This window comes from Balaenoptera borealis (genome assembly GCF_965194805.1).
Source record: "Balaenoptera borealis genome assembly, chromosome: 15".
Classification (NCBI taxonomy): Eukaryota; Metazoa; Chordata; class Mammalia; order Artiodactyla; family Balaenopteridae; genus Balaenoptera; species Balaenoptera borealis.
Genome location: NC_138871.1, coordinates 60,246,059 through 60,268,263, shown reverse-complemented (window position 1 = coordinate 60,268,263; position 22,205 = coordinate 60,246,059). Strand labels below are relative to the sequence as shown.

Sequence of the window (22,205 nt, the reverse complement as noted above, 5' to 3'; positions counted from 1 at the left end):
TTTGAACTTATGTATATATGGTGTGAGGTAAGGAGTTCAATTTCATTCTTTTGTGCTTCTCATAATTTTATGTTTTTTTGTGTGTGTGAACAAAAGTTTAAAAATTTTAATCTCTTCTTTTATGGTTTGTACCTTCTATGTATTCTTTAAGAAACCCTTCCTACTTCAAACTGATAAATATGTTCTCCTGTATTTTCTTCTGAACTTCTAAAGTTTTGCTTTTCATTTTTAGATTTTATTTAAACTACTGAGAATTTTTCCTGTATGATGTGAGCTAAGGAAGGAATATTTTCCTTCCACATGGAAAACCAGTTTTGACCCAGCATAATTTATTAATTAGTTTGTTATTTCTCTACTGATTAAAAAGTAATCTCTGTCACATATTGTGTGTATGTGTATTTTTTTTCAGGGTGCTCTATTCTGTTCCACTAATTGTCTATATCTACAGCTAATACTGTGGCTTTGTAATAAATCTTAAAATCTGATAGGACAAGTCCTCTCAACTTGTTCTTCCTCAAAATTGTTATTTTTGTCCCTTCATTCTTCCACATGAATTTTAGGATCAGCTTGCTGATTTATAGATTATTCGGGGCCAACTGCATCAATACAATATTGAGTCTTTCCATGAACATGGTATTTCCATTTATTCAGATTTTCCTTATGAATATCATTATTTTATGATTTTCTTAACAAAAGTCTTGCATATATATGTTTATTGGGTTTATTTCTGAATACCTTATAGTTTTGTTTCTAGAGAGAATGGAGCCTTTTTCCTTTAATATTATACATTCACTTGGTTGGAACTGAGTATAGTAATGCTAGCAATTTTTATGTTGGTCTTTTATCTAGCAACTATACTGAACTTGCCTAATAGTTACAACACTATATACATTTTCTTATATTTGCTGTGTAGACAATTATGTTGACTACAAATAGGACAATTTTGTCTTTCTATTCTTTTTCTGTCTTTTGGCTAGTATCTCTATTAGAGTGCTGAAAAGAAGTAGTGAGTGGCATTCTCCCACAGCTTAGTCATTAAATATATCTTTTATAGGTTTTTGATAGATATCCTTTATTAGATTAAGAAAGGTCCCTTCTATTCCTACTTTGCTCAACATTTTAAAGAAATTCCTGAATGAATGTTTTTCTATGCTCTTTCTTATTTGTTGAGATTTTAATGTTAATGTGAAATATTACATTAACTTTTTAAAAATTTCAAACCACTTAAGAGTAAACTTCCTAAGATATATCATACTGGCCACAGTTTTTATTTAGATTATAAACTGATTAATTTTCTTTGCCAGTTGTGTCAGTATGTGAGAGTGGTTCATATTATTTTCTTGTATTATTCTCATCCAGTTTTGATAATACATGTATTGATATATAATCCTAAAAATTGAGTTGCCCTTTGTGTCCCTATTTTTTATCTTCCTTATGAATCTATTTTGTGGTTTTCTTAACAAAAATCTTGCATATGTTTATTGGGTTTACTTCTGAATACCTTATGGTGCTATTTCTAAACTGAATGGAGCAGGGGACAATTTTCAAAAGAGTAAGATTAACTGTTTCTTGAAGACTGGTAAAACTCCTAACACTTAGTGTATGCCTCATGTCATTTGTTGAAACATAGATTTGATTATTCAATTTTTAATGGTTTTTAAGTTAATTAGGATATCTATTTCTTAAGTCAATTTTCCTATTTTATATTTTTTAAAAAGTTAACCACTCAATCCCAGTTCTCAAAAATTTTCAAATGGATCTCAGCATTCCTGAATGATTTAAAAAGTTGCAATCTGTAGTTATAACTTTTTCTTCCTAATATTTATGCTTTTCCTTTTTTCTCCCTTGATCAACATTATTAGAGGTTTTGTTCTATCTGTTGTGTGCTTTCTAGTTCATTAATTCTGTTCTTCTATTACTTCCTTTATGTTGTTTCTATTATTATCATCTCTCAAATTTACCTTATCTTTCCTGTTTCTTGGATTGAAACCTTTACTCATTTATTTTTAGTTACATCTACTTTTTAAAATATATGTCTAAAACTGTAAGTTTTTCTTTATGCATTGCTTTAGTTGCATCTTACAGGGTTTTGTATATAGTACTTTCACTTTTGCTCAATTTCAAGTATTTTGTAATTTTCATTGTCACTGCCTCTTTAATCCATGAGATAGTTAGAAATTCATTTTTAAGATTTCCTAGTATTTTAAAAACTTTTTATTGTGATTTCTAATTTAGTTTCATATAGTCAGAAAAGATGGTTTGTATGCTATTATGTAATATTTGAGACTTCCTTTTTTATCTAATACTGTAACCAATTTTTGTAAATATACCTGGTATCTTGAAATGAATCTAGAATCATCCATATATACATAATCAAACCTGTTTATTTTCTTATTTTAACTTCTATAGCCTTAATCTTTTTTCTGTTTGTGATAGAGATGTGCTACAATTTCCTATTGTAATAGTAAATTTTTTTCCATTTCTCCTTGTAATTCTGTCAGTTTCTATATTTTGAGGCTTTATAATCAGGTACACATACATTCATGATTGGTATATCTTCATGACATTGTCCCTTTTCCTATTTAGGTAGTGTTCCTCTCTACTCTAATGTCTTCCCTACCAAGCTTACTTTTCCTAATTATATCAATTGATATTTATATACTAGCTTCCCTTTATTTGTTTTCATATGTTGACCTTCCAATCCCTTTATTTTAAATATTTCTGTGGTTCTGTTTTGGGTGTGTCTCTACAAGCTGCAGAAAATGGACTTTTAAAAATAAAAAATAAGTACTTTCTTTAAATAGGCGCGTTTCATCAGTTTACATATACTGAGTTACTAACATAGTAGTATAATGTAGTTGGATTTATTTGTATCATATTACAGTCAGCCCTCTGTATCTGTGGGTTCCACATCTGCTGATACAGAAGGCCAACTGTACTATGCCATTTTAAATGAGGTTACTTGAGCATCCACAGATTTTGATGTTGGAGAGGGGATTTCTGGAACCAATCCCCCATGGATACCAAGGGATGACTGTAGTTTGTTTTCATTATCACTGTTTTTCTTTACTTCATTATTCTTTCCTATTATCAGTGGAAAAGATTAAAAAGTGTTCCTACAGTTCTTGGACATTGTAAGATATAGGTAGTATTTCTATTCTTTCGGTGATTTTCCTAAATGTTTTAAAATCAAATATAGTTTGTTATTATCTAAAAATTTTTCTAAATTTTAAAGAGAGTTTACAGTTGTTTAGTTTTTCTTGTCTTCTGAATACAAGCCCATTTTATGTGCTGAGAAGTTTAGTTTACCTTCCCTTTTAAATTAAAAAAAAAAATAGTTTGGTTTTTAAAATATTCAGTAGCTTGGGCTTCCCTGGGAGCAAAGCAGTTAAGAATCCACCTGCCAATGCAGGAGACACGGGTTCGAGCCCTGGTCCGGGAAGATCCCACATGCTGTGGAGCAACTAAGCCTATGCGCCACAACTACTAAGCCTGCACTCTAGAGCCCGCAAGCCACAACTACTGAGCCCGTGCACCACAACTACTGAAGCCCACACACCTAGAGCCCGTGCTCTGCAACAAGAGAAGCCACCACAATGAGAAGCATGTGCACCACAACGAAGAGTAGCTCCCGCTCTCCGCAACTAGAGGAAAGCCTGTGCACACCAACGAAGACCCAACACAGCCAAAAATAAATAAATAAGATAAATAAATTTATTAAAGAAATATTCAGTAGCTTATAAAATTTACTACTACATTTCTCAGCATTAGTTCTTGTATTCCTCAACTTTTCTCTGAGTACAACTTTCCCTCTTGCTGAAGAACATCCTTGTTTTTGAGTCTAGTTATGTATATTCCTTTTTTCTTTTTATACTTTATGACTTCTGTATGTTTGAAGCAACACTGAGGGGCTGTAGTGAAGCTTAAACTTAGCATATTATTTTGCCTAAAAGTCTTAAATTTTTTGTTTTACAAACTCGACCCTGAGTTACAATAAAAGATATAGTTGATTTTGGAATGAGAACAAAGCAAGAGCTAGAAATTTCAGAATGACTAGCAATACTAACTTATAAGGGCTAACTCAATATTTTAGCAGTTGAAATATCAAGGAGAAGGTTAACATTTTTCTACCCCTATGATATCTGAATCATCTAGGTCCTGGACTTGATTTTCCTATTCACTTCATCCCTCCTATTCTAAATAATTATGCACAGTTATCATATATTGAGTAGCTGTATGAAGCTGGTTAGCTAAATATTTCAGGAAAGTTATTTAACTTTCAAAAAATCCTGAGTCGTATTATTATTTTTCTTTTACAGATATAGATAGAGAGGCTTAGAGATGTGAAGTAAATTGCCTACGGACACATACAACTACTAAGTAGCAGATTTTAGACTGGAACACAAGTAGTCTGACCTCAGGTCCAAGTTCTGTGGCCTCTTCATTGATAAGATAGCCAATTAAGTGCCAGCTGTGGGATCTGTTTTTTATAATGATGAGAAACTACTTTTTCTAAGTTTCGTGAGATAATGGAAACAAATGTTGACGATGACCCTTTGAGGAAGAGGCAATACAGTTGAGTAGTCAGCAGTTAATGTCTATGTTCGCTGGAAACAAGAATTCAGATTCCAATTTTAATTCAAATGTCGGGCCTTCTAGATGCAGACTTTTTTGGTGTATAATTACTCACCTCTGCTAAGTCTTCAAAGCAACTTCCTACTAATGGATGGGGACTGCCTTCATCTGTCATTTCTACAGTATCTTCTATATGGCCCAGTAACTTTACACTAAGTTCATGTATATCCACTATACGACTAAATATATTTTCTACATCCTGTTGGGATGAAAAACACATTAATTCAGTTAGATTGTATAATAAAACAAATTTTGAGCCAATAAGTCATTTTATAATCATGAAATTTAACATGGCAGATACAGTGAGAAATTTTAACAACTTACAAATATTAGTAAGAGACAAAGAATTCCTTTGGCAATGAAGTATAGTTTGCAAAATACATTTCTCTAGGTCACAGGTTCTCAAACTTTTTGTTCTCAGGACTCCTTCACACTCTTAAAAATTATTGAAAACTCCAAAGGGCTTTTGCTTACTGTATTAGAAATTATTTACTATCAACATTTACTATATTAGAAATTAAAACCAAGAAAATCATAAAACATTTAATTCATTTAAAAATAACAATAAAGAGTTCATTTATGAAAAGTAACTATATTTTTCCAGAACAACCAAAAATCTTGGTGAGGAGAATGGCACTGTTTTACATTTTTGCAAATCTCTAACACCTAGTTTAATAGAAGATAGCTGGCTTTTCATGTATATTTCTGCATTCAATCTGTTGTGATACGTTGCTTTGGTTAAAGCATATGAAGAAAATCTAGCTTTACAAAGACATGTAGTTGGAAAAGGCAGGAGTCTATTCAAATAACTGTGGATACGCTTTTCTTTTTCTGCATAGTTTCTTTACTGAGATATGTCACGTACCATAAAATCCACCCTTTTAAAGTGTACTTTCACATATTCACAGCCTGTTCAATCGTCACTACCATCAAATTCTAGAACATCTTCATCACCTCAAAAAGAAAGGCTGTATCCAGTAGTAGCCCTCTCCATTCTTCCCCTACACACCCATCCCCAGTCTCTGGCAACTACTAATCCACTTTCTATCTCTATGGATTTGTCTAGTCTGGAAATTTCATATATATGGAGTGAATATCTTTTTATGGTATTATACAAGTCAATAAATGGTAGCTTCTTAAAGGTTAGTTGCAACGTAGAATCTGAAACTATACAAATTTTGTACATTAAAATCCACTGGTCTATTTTGAACTTTGAATGGATGTTTTACCCAGGTGTGATTTTGTAGTGGAATTGCTAGGTTGTATGGCTAGCTTATGGTTAATATTATATGAAATTATCAAATTCTTTTCCTAAATATTTATACCAGATTACATTCTCACAAGCAATGTGGGAATTTTACATCCCCAAAAGCAGTTGCTCTACATTCTTTTCAACATCCAGTATTGTCAGTCTTTTTAATTTTAGCTTTTCTAATGAGTGTGTAGTAGTGTCTCATTATGGTCTTAATTTGCATTTTCCTTATGACTATTAATGTTGAGCATCTTTTGATGTGCTTTTTGGTCATTGGTATACCTTCTTTTATAAAGTGTTTAAATTTTTTGGCAACCTAAAATATCAGGCTGTTTTTCTTATTACTGAGAAGTGCAAAAGTTCTTTATATATTCTGAATACAAACCCTTTGTTAGATATATGTAATTCAAACAGGTTCCTACAATCTGTGGCTTACATTTTTATTTTTCTGACAATGCTTTTCAAAGAGCAGAAGTTATTTTCATTTTAATGAAGTCTAATTCATTAATTTTTAATTTTATGGTTCTTGATTTTTGTGTCCTAAGAAATCTTTGCCTATTCTTTACCACTTTCTGTTTTTAAACAACTTTATTAAAATATAATTTACATACCATGCAATTCATCCTAAAGCGAACAATTCAATGGTTTTTTACTATATTTACAGATTTGTGCAACTCAAAATCTACTCCTTTATTTTTTAACGTCTGCTCATTGCCATAACATTGAGTGAATACCAGTCTCAGCCTCTGTTGTGAGCACCACTTCTCCATCAGTCACCTGTGACTATGTAGCTACTGTTCTAGAAATTACTAGAATGCAACTCCCTTAGACAATCTCAACTGTTCTCATTTAGCATTTCTCCAGGACCCAATCAGGTTGGTTTAATTACTACTGTAAGATCAGTAGTCCCTTCTCTAATTTTCAGTTATTGGCACCTTCCTTTGTGCTCCCCAAAATACTGCTGTCATACTTCTGTTTATGGTAATTACCACAATGTATTGCAATTTAATTTAAAGTTTACATTTCTGTCTTGACTGGACTAAACTTGACAGAAGAAACGGTTTTTTATTCATCTTTGAATCCCCATTGCCAAGTATGGCATCAAAAATATAGGCAGCCCTGATGAAGTGTTGGTGCAATGATGCAAATGAGTCAAATTAAACACAGAAATCTTCCACCTAAACAAGAGGCTTTATTCTTTGGAGTACATGGAAGAGTCTGTGAATTCATTTGTACTTACACAATCAGTCTAGTTTAGATTTTGTCTTTTAATTTCTGATGTGTAATTTATCACAACTGTTGTAGCAACTTTATTTTTGATCACAGTCATGATGAATTAAATCCCACTACTTTTAAAAAATGGACCAATTAGCAATCATGAACTATACAAATTCAAATCTGAGTGGTCATGTAAAATTAACAACACATGCAATGATATACACTTATTCAATGATACTTACATTAGCTGAAAACAATTTTGAATTGGAGACAAAGGGCTCTCTAAAAACTTTTATAATTAAATTAAGTTCCCTTATGTATTGTCGAATTTCTGCCATAAATGCTTTTACCAAATCATAATAAGTTTGCTCTCCTGAGGTGGAAGGCTCTTCATCAGTTAAAGATAATATATTTATATCTTCTACATCTTGATGAAACATATCCATCAATACCTACAATCAGAGATATAAGAAAGTATAATAAAATATGAATCTATAGTCCAACTTGAAGTTAAGCACCCTAAGCTATTATTTGAATACAGTTCTTAAATGATAATAAGCAGACACACAATTACCTCTTCTTGGATATAATGCCATTTCCCCCTCCACAGCTTCTCTAAGACAAAATTCTACATCAGGTATCACAAACTGCCTCTTCCAAGTTCTCTGACAATACAAGTATCTGTCTGTCTGTCTGTCTGTCTCTCTTGTTAACCATATATTACTTCTAATTTGTTTCCAAATCTTGTCTTGGATTTCTCTCAGTTTCCTCTGTTTCATAACCTTGGCATCACCACTTCATTCCAAGGCCTCACATAATTCATAGTTGAATAATTCCTACGTTTGTTGGTGATTGATCAAAATAAGTCCTGTTTTTTTCCAAGAAGTCTATTACTACTCCTGCTAAACCTTCTTTTCCCTCCTGTGAACTTCGACATCATTATCCCTATAACACAATGAAATATTTTATCTTGTATTACTTTCTGCTTGTTTCACAAATATAAGTACCCTTTCATCAAATCTACAGTCTCGTTCTGTATTTCTCTTGCATCTCTTCTCCGTGTGAGCACGTACTACATACTCAGAAACATTTTATCAATTCATTTAAAAGTATCAAATATTTTATATTCATTGAAAAATAACTTTTAAAATCAAATACTCATTCATTAAAAAATAAAAACATTTGAAATCCTTCAGATGAGGTGATTTTCACATTCTGAAAGAACAAATATACTAAAATATATTTAAGTGGATTCAGCAATCAGAAAGAATATTCCGAATCAATAATACTTGGAAAAAAGGGAGTGAGACGCTTCATCAGAAAATATTTTCTTTTCTGAAAAGTCATTTTTATAAAATAAAATTACTGAGGCAGTACAGTGCAATGACTTAGACTCAGATCTGGAGTTCACGTCTAGGCTTTGAAACTTCTCAGAAAATTCTAAACCAATTTCTTTATCTCTCTGAACTTCAGTTTCCCTTTTATAAAATGTAGATAAGAGCATCTACCTTAGAGGGATATCATAAGGACCAAATGAGATAAGTCGCATATATGCTTAACTTTCAATAAATGTTTGCTCTTAACATAATCATAGTAAAACCATACAAGTAGTATCTAAAGAAAGTTAGGCAATGAAATTAAACTCTCAAGAGTTTAGTATTGGGTTGGCCAAAAAGTTCCTTCGTTTTTAAGTAAAAATAAAAGATACGTTTTTCATTTTCACCGAGAAATTTATTGAACAACGTATTCACCCATTTTGTTCCACTACTTTCTGCCATTTTTCAGGCAACTTCATAATTCCACCTTCCCAAAACTTTTTAGCTTTTTGAGCAGAGAACTGTTCCAGGTGCCTTTTTTACAGTCATCCAGGGAATTGAAATTTTTTCCATTAAGAGAATTTTGTAAAGACCGAAATAAATGGAAATCCGAACGTGCAATGTCTGGTGAATACGGCGGATGAATCAGAACTTCCCAGCCAAGCTGTAACAGTTTTTGCCTGGTCTTCAAAGAAACATGCAGTCTTGCGGTATTCTGATGGAAGATTATGCATTTTCTGTTGACTAATTCTGGACGCTTTTTGTCGAGTGCTGCTTTCAGTTGGTCTAGTTGGGAGCAGTACTTACTGGAATTAATCGTTTGGTATTCCAGAAGGAGCTCATAATAGAGGACTCCCTTCCAATCCCACCATATACACAACATCACCTTCTTTGGATGAAGACCGGCCTTTGGTGTGGTTGGTGGTGGTTCATTTCACTTGCCCCACGATCTCTTCTGTTCCACATTATTGTACAGTATCCATTGTTCATCACCCATCACAATTTGTTTTAAAAATGGAATGTTTTAATTACGTTTCAGCAGAGAATTGCATGCGGAAATATGGTCAAGAAGGATTTTTTTCACTTAACTTATGTGGAACCCAAACATCAAAGTGATTAACATAACCAAGCTGGTGCAAATGATTTTCAATGCTTGATTTGGATATGTTGAGTATGTCGGCTATCTCCCGCGTGGTATAACATTGATTGTTCTCATTTAATGTCTCCATATGATCGCTATCAGCTTCAAATGGTCTACCCGACCGCGGAGCATCATCCAGAGAGAAATCTCTAGCACGAAATTTCCCAAACCACTTTTGACATGTTCAACCAGTCACAGAACCTTCTCCATACACTGCACAAATCTTTTTTTGTGTTTCAGTTGCATTTTTACCTTCCTTGAAATAATACAGCATAATATGCCGAAAATGTTGCTTTTTTTTCTTACATCTTCAATATTAAAATGGCTACACAAAAATTCACCGATTTTGATAAGTTTTTAAAAAATGCACACTGAAATGACAGCTGTCACAATACAATCTAACAAAACTGTTTCGAATGAAGTTAAAGACAACTAAGCACTACTAGAGCCATCTTATGAATGAACCTTTTGGCCAACCCAGTATTTTTATATTTTCAAAAATTCTTTTCAAGTAAATCCATAATCTTCTAAGTCTTCCAATCCAAATAAAAATTTAAGAAATTCACTAATAAGAGATTATTACTGTTATTAACCCTACATGCAGCAACACATAAAAGAAAAGCTACATGACATACTTAAACACATTTTAATACTATATATATAATACTTTATTTACATAAAGTGATATCTGGAGTTCTTGCCATTAGATTACTAAAAGTATGCCCTAACAAACAATATACAATTTTATTCTGAGTAGTATGTTAGCACCCAGTAAGTCATGAATAAAAATTTAAGAACAAAACATATAGATCAGTATCCTACCTTATCAGCACACATTGCCACTTTAATATCTTGCTTTGTAATTTCATAATGCCGTATATTTCGCACATAATTCCCCACCAGCTTTAAAATGTCTGCGGAAATGTATTCTAATACTGCTACTATGTAAACAGAAACCTGGTGGTCAATTTTATAACCTAGGACCTCCTGAAAAAATTAAAAGAAAAGCATGTTTAAAATTATTTACTATAAATTTGACACACTGATTTTTTTAAAAGTGTATACAGTTTAGCTTAACTTTTACTGAGGCCTGTGACTGTCAACAGTATTTAATTTTAAGTAGTTCATCTATGAATAATATACATATTGCTATTTGAAAATGTAAACCAAGAAAAGGTAAGGCAAAATTACCTATGCTCATGTAAAATACTTAAGAAGTACAGATAATAAATAGGTAATCCCTAAACTAGGAAGGGAAGCCCAAGTTTGGGGGAGGGGAAAAATGCTCATTGTTACCTAATTAAGAATACCTGGAATTAACAATGACAAATGAGGGTTTTTTTCTTTATGCAGAACAAGAGTTAATATATTATTGGTATCTGGGAATATCCACTATCCTTATACCTCTATCCTTCTTTCCAAAGGAACCTGGGCTTCCTAAAAACCCTAGTGGTACATTCACTCCTGATATCTGGGCTGTTTCTATGGAAAAAAATTCATGCTATGTCTTGCTGAACAATAGTGGTTATTAAGGGCACATTAAATAGTCCTATTATTAGACTTCAAAGAGAGTATGGGCTTTTGTGGTGCTGACCAATTCCTATAGGAAAATAAATTCTATTTTCTAAACAATCCAATTAAGAAAAAAAACTTCAAAATAATAAGTTTACTTATATATTTTATAACAACTTTAAATGGAGTATAATCTATAAAAATATTGAATCACTACGTTGTTCACCTAAAACTAACATAACATTGTAGATCAACTATACTTAAAAAAAAAAAAAGTTTACTTATAAGTTGGGAACAGGTTGCATTTACCTTTAAGAATATGTAAAAACTATTAATTGTTTATAGTGACATGGATATATTAATAAATTGAAATGATACCCACAATTAGACCCTAAAATGCAACATTTAGAATCATTAATACAGCATGCACATACCTCAATTTGTTAATTCTCTTAGAATATAATTCAATGTATGGCTATAAAAATCATGAAAAGAGAATTATAAAGAAGTGCAATGACTAACAGCTTAGTAATTTTCTATAACTTGAACTTACTTCCTCAGACCAGTTAGTAAGATATAGGTAGATATTTCTATTCAAACAACAAAGGACAAAACGTAACCTTTTGATAGTCTTAATCACCCAAGTGTTCAGCCTTAAATCTTGTACAAGATCAAACAGACTTGGATTTCCTAATGCTATCACTTAGAGTTCTGTGAACTTGGAATAAAAGTTGCTTAATCACTTTCTGCCTCAGTTATCTACAAAGTGGGGATGATAATAATTAACTCTGTTGAATAATAAAACTTAGAGATAATGTATGCAAGCATTAGCATTTTACTTGTATTATAGTACACACAAAATTACTGATATCAGAAGTATTATTAAGGTTTTAATTATCATACCTATATTTTTGATGTGAGAGTTAATCAATAGTTTGTTCATTGTATTAAATAAAAAAGAAATCACATTATCAGAGTTTCTAGCAGTTATTTTTTCTATTAGTTCTGGAGAGACTCAACTGACCGACTGACTAATATAAATGACAAGTAGGACTAAATAGTATAGGTGATCTTTATGGAATTTTTGTTCAGAGATTACACATAGCCCGATGGCAGTCTCACAGAGGTCCCTACACATCTAACTATGTGAAGGATTTATAGGGACACTTAGGTCTAGCCAACAAAAAAAGGAGTTTTACAAGTTCTCTTTGAGGTTCTAGTAACATCTGAGATGAACAAAATCCACAATTATAACTTTTCTTAGTGCTTTCAATTTGCTTGATTATTACTGTTGGTATGAAATAATTTTAAGTCATGTTGTCCAACTTATAGTTTCCTATTATATCATCCCTCCCCATGACATAAATTCCTGGAAAAATTAAAACGAGAGAATGTCACTCTTCAGTTGACTCTATTATCCATAAAACATATTCTTTGTGTTTGAAAATCATGGGTTTTATTTTGCTTTTAAAAGGCAAGAAGGCAGTATTTCAGCTTTACCTTTAGCAAAGGATGAATTTTTTCTACTGGGAGAGATAAGGGGTTTCTTCGCTTCCTCTTTTCAATAGCCGACTGGGCATCAGCTATTGCCCACTTATCAATTGGATGAGGGAAACTTTTTTGAACACGTTCCTTGGAAAATAGGAAAATAACAACTAAGCAACAAATATATTAAATAGTGCTCTTCACTTACAATTTACTTTTAAAATCAAAGAATACCAAAAGCAGGCTTTTCACATGTAGTATAATTTATACTACAAACATACCTAAGCTAAGAGAAAACCATAACTGCCAATGTACTAGTTTCTTAATTAGGCAATTAAGAGACTAAATGTTCCTTCTATTAACTAGGGGAAAAATCACATTCTGAATTTCAACTTCACTGCGATAAAGCTAATGACAAGAATGAGTAGACGCTATTTAAAACATTACTTATATAAAATTTCAAGGAACAAGACCTAAGCTCAAAAAGCAAATATCTAAATCCAGTTCTCATTTGTCCTTTTTTTCAACACCAATTACAAGCTAAAATAGCATTTTCTGCTTGAAACTTCTAAGAATTTTTTCCTTTATCCATCATGCAAAGGTACTTGACTTCAAAACTATTTATAAATCATGGAAATCAAGGGTTTACATTAGTAACTGCAACTTTAATACACTATAGCTTATCATTAGAGTTTGACTCTTCCACAGGTTATTAATTTTTATCAAGGTATTTCATTTTAATCCAGCAGTTATCCAGTTAGAATTTCCATTGAAAGTGAAAGAACTCATGTCAATGTAAAAGCTGAACTTCCCGACTTTAATAAACTAATATAATTCACTTCAAACAAAAGGTACTTTCATGCTCTGAAGTTTTTAAAATTCACTTTCAGGATACCATAATTAAAACCAGTAGAGGTCGCTATTACACAATTTTAACATGTATTTTAAATTGTTCCGTATTTAGTTAGTAATATATAAAAACTGTTTAACATCACTCCTGATTATAAGTGTAAATTAAAAGTTTTGTCAATTGCTATTAAGATGGAAAATGAAAAAGAGATTGCTATGTGATATTCTGTGGAGGGAAAGGAAACATTGATTCCAGGACATGTTAATAACAAATTTATAAATTCAAAATAATTTAACCCATTCAAATTTAAGAAATTTTCTCTTCATCTATGTTCAAGAATAAGTCAGCTTCTAAATATAAGAAGTGATCATTTTAAATCTAATGACAGAAATTATTGTAGTTAAAAATGGAGTTCACAAACATTTTCAAATGTCTAGTTGAAAAGCTATTTGCTAGGATGCTATACCCTCATATAATAAAGGCAATACAAAGGTCCAAAATACTGGGGGAGTTCGGCAGGTGAAAAAGGACTAATAAAGGAAGGAGGAAAGGGTGGAAAAGAATGTCCAAAACAAGAATTCTCTTCCTTTTTTCCAAGTCAATACTATAGACTTGATAATACAAAAATGACAAGAGATTTAGGACTAACTTTACCATGATTCCCAATGAAAAATTTCATACTGATGGGTTTAACCCATGGTTAACTGAATAAATAGGTATAACCATGATTACAAACCTTATAATAGTATAGCCCTATGGCTGACTAACATTTTTTTGGTGGGGGGACCTCAATGCATAGTAAGAAATAGTAAGTTCTTAATACATTTTACATTACATCCTTATACATCACATACATAGTACACTGGAACAAAGTTTCATAAAACAAAACCTATTACTATAGGCAATGCACTGATTTTTCCTATTCATTTATAAAAATGTTAGTTGGGCATAAGGGGTGATGACCTAGAATCTAAAAAGCACTGGTGTATAGTGGTGACAGAAAGCAGCAGAAGAGAACAGAAGCTGAACTCAATCTAATAATTCTAAATACATTTAACATACATCTTTGAAAAAAAATCATCAGTAGAATTACAAGGCAAACTGTAGGCAGGGGTTGAGGTAGAAGAGAAAGAAAACAGAACAGCAATCCTTGCCCATCTCAATTTTATCAACCTAACTCCAAGTTTATCTATTGTTTTGAGAAAGAAGGGGAAGGAAAGTCAGGAATGCTAAAAGAGAAGGCAAGAAAGGGAAAATAATAATGATGAAGAAAACATTTTAAACTTACTTATTAGTATATTACTGGACTGTATATTTATGAGGTAATACCAAAGGTCATGGGAAAGATTAGTAGGGTCAAAAAAGATGCCTTGAATGTGAAAAGGCCAGACTGAAAGAAATACTTTGTCTCTTGTAGTGGCAAATTTAATTACAATTTTAGAGCAAAATAAAATTTATTTTTACAATTATCTTATATAATTTAAGGTAAAGAAGCCCAAGGAGAAATAATCAATGAAAGATTCATGAATTAAATAAAGTCTATTACTCTTTCAAGATACTCTTTCAAGATGCCACTTTCAAGATTAATAGTTTTGTTTTAAATTGAGAAACTCCACCTTGATTGATATTTAGTGGCTTTGGGAAAAATAAAAGAGAGAGAGCTAGGTTTGCAATTCAGCTCTGTCTCTTATTAGCAGAACCTTGTCTTTTCCTTTACATAATAAAGGTGTCTAAATAGATAATCTTGATGATCAATTGCAAAAGAAACATTCTAGGATCTATAAAAATTCCTTCACATGCACTTCAGTGTAAATATTCAGATCTGGAGGTACTTTTGAAGTGTTATTAATAGTAATAAAGGCTTAGAATGTGTAGGAGAATTTTTTTTTTTTCTGTCTAGAAAGGTAGAAAATATTGTGAAATCACTTGGGAAATCGAAATGTGAATGGCAAACTTATTAGAAATTACAAAGATTCTTTAGGATGTGAAGGGAAAGAAAGAAAGTTAAAGAAAAAATGAATGGGAAAGGAAAAGCAAACTTTTAAAATTTAAGGATTCAGCTCACAGGGGGAAAGAAGTCTAAGATAAAGGAAAGAGAAATAAATGGGATCCAAATTGGAATAAAAGAACTAAAACTGTCACTGTTTGCAGATGACATCACACTCTACATAGAAAATCCTAAAGACACTAACAGAAAACAACTAGAGCTCACCAATGAGTTCAGTAAAGTTGCAGGATGCAAAATTAATATGCAGAAATCTGTTGCATTTATATATATTTCTAACAATGAAAGATCAGAATGAGAAATTAAGGAAACAATTCCATTTACCATCACATCAAAAAGAATAAAATACCTAGGAATAAACCTACCTAAGGAGGCAAAAGACCTGTACTTCAAAAATTATAAGACACTGATGAAAGAAATCAAAGAAGACACAAACAGATGGAAAGACATACTGTGTTCTTGGATTGGATGAATCAATACTGTCAAAATGACCATACTACCCAAGGCAATCTACAGGATTTAATGCAATCCCTATCAAATTACCAATGGCAGTTTTCAAAGCACTATAACAAAAAATTTTTTAATTTGTATGGAAACACAAAAGACCATGAATAGCCAAAGCAATCTTAAGAAAAACAAATCTGGAGGAATCGGGCTCCCCGACTTCAGACTATACTACAAAGCTACAGTCATCACAACAGTACGGTACAGGCACAAAAACAGAAATATAGATCAATGGAACAAGACAGCCCAGAAATAAACCCACTCACCTATAGTCAATTAATCTATGACAAATGAGGCAGAAATATACAATGGAGAAACGACAGTCTCTTCAATAAGTGGCGCTGGGAAAACTGGACAGCTACATGTAAAAGAATAAAACTAGAACGTTTTCTAACACCATACACAAAAATAAACTCAAAATGGATTAAAGACCTAAATGTAAGACCGGATACTATAAAACTCCTAGAGGAAAACATAGACAAGACACTCTCTGACATAAATCGCAGCAATATCTCTTTGGATCCCCCTCCTACAGTAATGGAAATAAAAACAAAAATAAACAAATGGGACCTAATAAAACTTAAAAAGCTTTCGTACAGCAAAGGAAACCATAAACAAAATGAAAAGACAACGTACAGAATGGGAGAGAAAACATTTGCAAATGATGAGACCGACAAGGGATTAATTTACAAAATATACAAACAGCTCATACAGCTCAATATCAAAAAAACAAACAACCCAATCAAAAAATGGGCAGAAGACCTAAATAGACATTATTCCAAAGAAGACATACAGATGGGCAAAAGGCACATGAAAAGATGCTCAACATCGCTAATTATTAGAGAAATGCAAAGCAAAACTACAATGAGGTACCACCTCACACCGGTTAGAATGGCCATCATCAAAAAGTCTACAAATAATAAATGCTGAAGAAGGTGTAGAAAAAAGGAACCCTCCTACACTGTGGGTGGGAATGTAAATTGGTGCAGCCACTATGGAGAACAGTATGGAAGTTCCTCAAAAAACTAAAAATAGAGCTACCATATGATCCTGCAATCTCTCTCCTGGGCATATATCCAGAGAAAACCTTAATTCAAAAAGATACATGCACCTCAATGTTCACTGCAGCACTATTCAACCTAATTGTCCATCAACAAATGAATGGATAAAGAGGATGTGGTATATATATACAATGGAATATTACTCAGCCATAAAAAGAATGAAATGATTCCATTTGCAGCAACATGGATGGACCTAGAGATTATCCTACTAAGTGAGAAAGACAATTATATGATATCGCTTATATGTGGGATCTAAAAGAAAGAAAAAAAAGAAGACATAAATGAACTTATTTCCAAAACAGAAAGAGACTCACAGACACAGAAAACAAATTTATGGTTACCAAAGGGGAAAGGGGGTGGGAGTGGGGATAAATTAATAGGCCGGGATTAACATACACACTACTGTGTATAAAATAGATAACCAAGACGCAAGAGGGAAGAGATATGGGGATATATGTATACATATAGCTGATTCACTTTGTTATAAAGCAGAAACTAACACACCATTGTAAAGCAATTATACTCTAATAAAGATGTTTAAAAAAAAAAAAAGATAACCAACAAGGATCTACTGTATAGCACAGGGAACTATACTCAGTATTATGCAATAACCTATAAGGGAAAAGAATCTGAAAGAGAATATATATATATGTGTATATATATATATATATATGAAAAAAAAATAGAGTCCAAGAAAGCCTGAGTTAAATGAGAGGAAAAATGTATCAGTGTCCTAAGAAATTAAAGTTGGTTAAATACAGGACACACAGGCGAGAGAGGGAAACAGGAAAAAAAGATATTACAAATGGAAATCAGTCTAGTCAACCAGAGAGAAATAAAGAACAAGTACAATTATGAAAGAACAAGACTTAAGAAATTTAAAAGAATATACTTATGGGGGACTTCCCTGGAGGCACAGTGGTTAGGAATCTGCCTGCCAGTACAGGGGACATGGGTTCGAGCCCTGGTCCGGGAAGATCCCACATGCCACAGAGCAACTAAGCCTGTGCGCCACAACTACTGAGCCTGTGCTCTAAAGCCCGCGAGCCACAACTACTGAGCCTGCGCTCTGCAACAAGGGAAGCCACCGCAATGAGAAGCCCGTGCACCGCAATGAAGAGTAGCCCCCCGCTTGCTGCAACTAGAGAAAGCCCACCTGCAGCACTGAAGACCCAACGCAGCCAAAAAAAAAAAGAATATACTTATGGATAAACAACAAGGTCCTACTGTATAGCACAGGGAACTATTATATTCAATATCCCATAATAAACCATAATGGAAAAGAATATGAAAAACAATATATGTATGATTGAATCACTGCTGTACAGCAGAAATTAACACAATATTGTAACTCAATTATACTTCAATAAAATAAAAATTTTTAAATAAATAAATAAAAATATACTTTATCAGGGATATATCAGAAAAAATACGACTGGTTTTACTTCTGCTTTTAAAACGACTAAATATACAAAATGAGGAGAGGGAGAGCAAATCAGATTGGAGGAATTTTTATACACTATCTTTTAAGACATTAATTTAAAAAGACAGGACCAAATAATATATAACCCTTCTCTGCATTCCCAGGGAGTCTATATATACTACCTTATTCATCTGGAACACTGCCTGACAAATAGTGGATACTCAAATATTGGTGCCATGGATTAGTGAACATTAGCTACATCAACACAACAAAATCCCATTCATTTGAACTATGATAGTTCATAGTCTGTGATAACCTGTAGTACAATTCATCAAAACTTTTAAATTAGCATAAGCAAGATTATAGATATGTATGTAACCCATTAGTTTTCAAGCACTTCTGAAGTATCTATTTTCCTAAAACTATAGGGCAACTAAAAATCACTTTTAGTTTTTCATTGAAACAAATCCCCTAGGGGCCGAATATTAAGCAAGAATTGCCACCTTACTTTGAATTATGCTTATACTTTAAAGTAATCAAAATGTATCCTTTAGAAGTAAAATTCACATATTCCACTAAATCAGATTGCTCTATTTCTTAAAGCACATTTTTTATACGGCCTTCAAATTAAATTTTTTTATGAATTATCCCTTACCTCAAAATTTATTTGAAGGGCTTGCTAAAGTCATGGCCCTTATTATTTTAAAAGAAAGCTCCATAAATGCATTAAAGAAATTAAAGAAAATTATTTCCTGATAAAAGAATCTAAAGACACTATTATATTCATCTAAATATCTCCAATCTCCATATTCTTAAATAAATACCCTTCCAGGAATGGTACAGAAAGAAGGGTATTTGACTATTGATTGGAAAAGAACTAGATTTCCATCTTTTTAAAAAATCCGTTTTACCATTCTGAGGGTTAACTGTCCAATATATAAAACGAGGAGAACAATAACTACTCCACAGGGTTGTCGGAAGGGCATAGAAATGTCTATAACAGTACTTTGAAATTACAAAGCCTATTACACAACTGATTGCTATTTCTATTACTGTCATATTTTCTCTTTCAAAAAGTCCATTCCCAACCACAACATCAGTTCACTGGAATATCCCATGGCTACATCTATTTTAAATGTCCAAGTTACTTGCTTAAAAATAACACAACAGGGCAGAGGGTAAATATCTTCAATATCTCAGAAATTTTCTGAGTATTAAAAAGCCATGAAATATCCCTTATTATCTAGAATCGTGAGTACCTACATAATGATTAAATCTGTGCAAGTGGAAGACTGAGAGACTCATTAGTAATTTTTGAGAATTCATGGAGATCTCCTTCAATACTGGAAAATTATGTTAGTTTTTATATTAATGAAAAGGAGAAAATTAGATAAACACAGGTATAGTACAACATTATTCGGAAAGAGCTGAATTTGAGATTGTAGTGTTTTCAAACTAGCAAATACCTGGAATATACCAACATCAGAATGATGATGCGATCTGTAACCCCATTCTAATACACTAGGCGTAGGATTGGATGCTACATTTTATGAACACTGTGGGAGAACCTAATCAGGGTCCAAAAGATCAAACGGAGTTGTTAACAAGGAGAGTCAGGCAACCATTTCTATTCAAGATCTACTCTGAAAGCCCAATGTTAGTAAGTGCCTAAAGGAAATTATGAATAAAAGGTATTTTACTTATAATTCAATGGAAAAACGGGATAAAAATGTATAAACCTACTTTGAATTACTTAAAAAATCAAAGTGAATTACTATTCCATAGTACACAATCTTTTCTACATCCACAACCTCTGTAACTTAGTGTTGCTTAATACTTCTTTGCCTCAATTGAAATCTGGATCTCCCCTAAAGACTTCTAGAGCAGGAACTGCCCTTGTCCCAAAACCCACATGAAGGTGGATTTAGCATCTTTTCCACTCCCCAGGCTGCTTCTGGAATATCACTCTTCCACTCTCATGTAAAGTCCTGCCATCATCCTGTGTGACTTTATTGTTTAAATTAAGGACACATAAAATACTTTGACCTCTTAATTCCTTGAACACTTCATTATAGGGACCTTCATGTCTAGTCCAGCTACCACCACATGGCCACATCCTGCTTTTGTAACTATGTTACTTTAGAAATCCTAAATTCTAACAACTCTGTCTCTGATCCCAATTCTATTCTTCTATTTCTATCACTCAGGTATTCTAGTGTTATCAGCTCTCTGATCTTATTGGGAAATCCTTATTGGGAAATACTGTTCCCTCCATGTTTTGCCAATCTACCTTCCCCTCGCCTACCTGGCAGAATAGTTTAGCAGAATTTAGGCCCAGAAAGCTTAGGCTTTCTGGGTTAGAGTCTTGGCTTCACTACTTACTAGCTGTAACCATGGGCAACTTACTTAACCTCTCTGTGCTTCAGTTTCCACATTAATTCATTCAACATATACTTTCTGAGTGCCTTCTCAGTGCCAGACAATGTTCTAGGTGCTGGGGATTTGGTAGTGAACAAGACCTTATATTCTGGACCTTATATCTTATTAAAGGAAAAGACAGCAACATCTTCATGGGGTTATTAAAAACTTTAAATGAAACATAAACATAGAAGTGTTTAAACCAGTGTATGATACTATAGCAAGCACTCAAATATCAGCTGTTTTTAAATTTCACTTTTTTCCTTATCCAATTTGATTCTCTGATGCTCTTTTCAGCTGAGCTTCCTACTGAATATAACTATATATCAATCCCTCACCCCTCAGGGGAACAGAGCAGGGCCTGGGGTAGACAGAGATACACCTCCTCCCCAGTCACTGTGTACTGCAAAATCATTATTACATTCTAGTGTGTTGTGTCCTGAAAAGGGTTGTAAAGCACTGCTACTACCAATTTCCACAATTCTCTTGCCCTACTGTTCTGCCATTATATATCCATGGTGAAATGCCATTCAACTCAACCATCTTTTTTGTGCCCACATGAGTACTGCAAAAGAAATGACACAGAAATGCAAAGATTTGTATACTATACATTCAAGGTCTTTAAAGTCAAATGATCCTTCATCATTGCCAGAAAACTCCTTTTGTATTTCCAGCTCTATGTTCCGTTTTCTATAGTTGGTACTCAAGCCTCCTTTCTTCTCCTCTCAATCTTGACTCCTCAAGAACTCCATTTAGATGGCTCTTCTTCTTAGAAGCTAACCTTAAGCCCCAAAGCCTGTGTTATTAGTTTACCCATTTTTTGGTTTCCCACACACCCTTTTCTCATAGTACATCACATTATGTTACCGCCCATATACCTACCTGTATCTCCACTAATCTATAAGCCCTAAAAAGACAGGAGCCATGTCATCTTTGTAGGAGATTACAGAACTTCCCTCCTAGATTTTTAGATGTTTCCCTCCCTTCCAATAGGTGGAAAGTGGTTCACTTCTATCTAAAATACACCTAGCAACTGAAGATCAAAGGATTAATTGAAACGTCTTTGAAATGATAGCTGGCTTTAAAAAACAAACAAATAAAAACACTTGACATATTCCACTCTTAAAGGTATATTTGTCATTCTAGCATCAAGAAGCAGTGTTTAGAGGACAATAAAAGTTCATTTTAGATTAAAAGCAAATAATGGAATAGTTTGACAGCAAAAACATATACAAGCTATCATACACTCAATACAAAGTTAAAATAAATCCAGTCATTATTTTTAAAATACTATATATTTTGTGGAACTGAAAAGCAAACTCTTTCCCCCTTCACTGACATGACAATAAACACACATATTAGACACAAGGCAAAATTTATCATAC

General features: G+C 32.8%; 1 protein-coding gene across 3 annotated transcripts in view; it reads right to left on the bottom strand.

The window, feature by feature from the left end:
* SOS1 (SOS Ras/Rac guanine nucleotide exchange factor 1) overlaps positions 1-22,205 on the bottom strand; it is a 151,134-nt gene that overhangs the window by 59,692 nt on the left and 69,237 nt on the right. For 2 of the 3 annotated variants that reach the window (XM_082357994.1, XM_082357995.1), the window contains exons 3-6: positions 12,575-12,706; positions 10,385-10,549; positions 7,348-7,557; positions 4,691-4,834 (exon numbers count right to left, since the gene is read on the bottom strand). In XM_082357994.1, coding sequence (XP_082214120.1) covers positions 4,691-4,834; positions 7,348-7,557; positions 10,385-10,549; positions 12,575-12,706 — 651 coding nt within the window. The remainder of the gene's footprint in view (positions 1-4,690; positions 4,835-7,347; positions 7,558-10,384; positions 10,550-12,574; positions 12,707-22,205) is intronic. The other variant, XM_082357996.1, reaches the window with a different exon arrangement.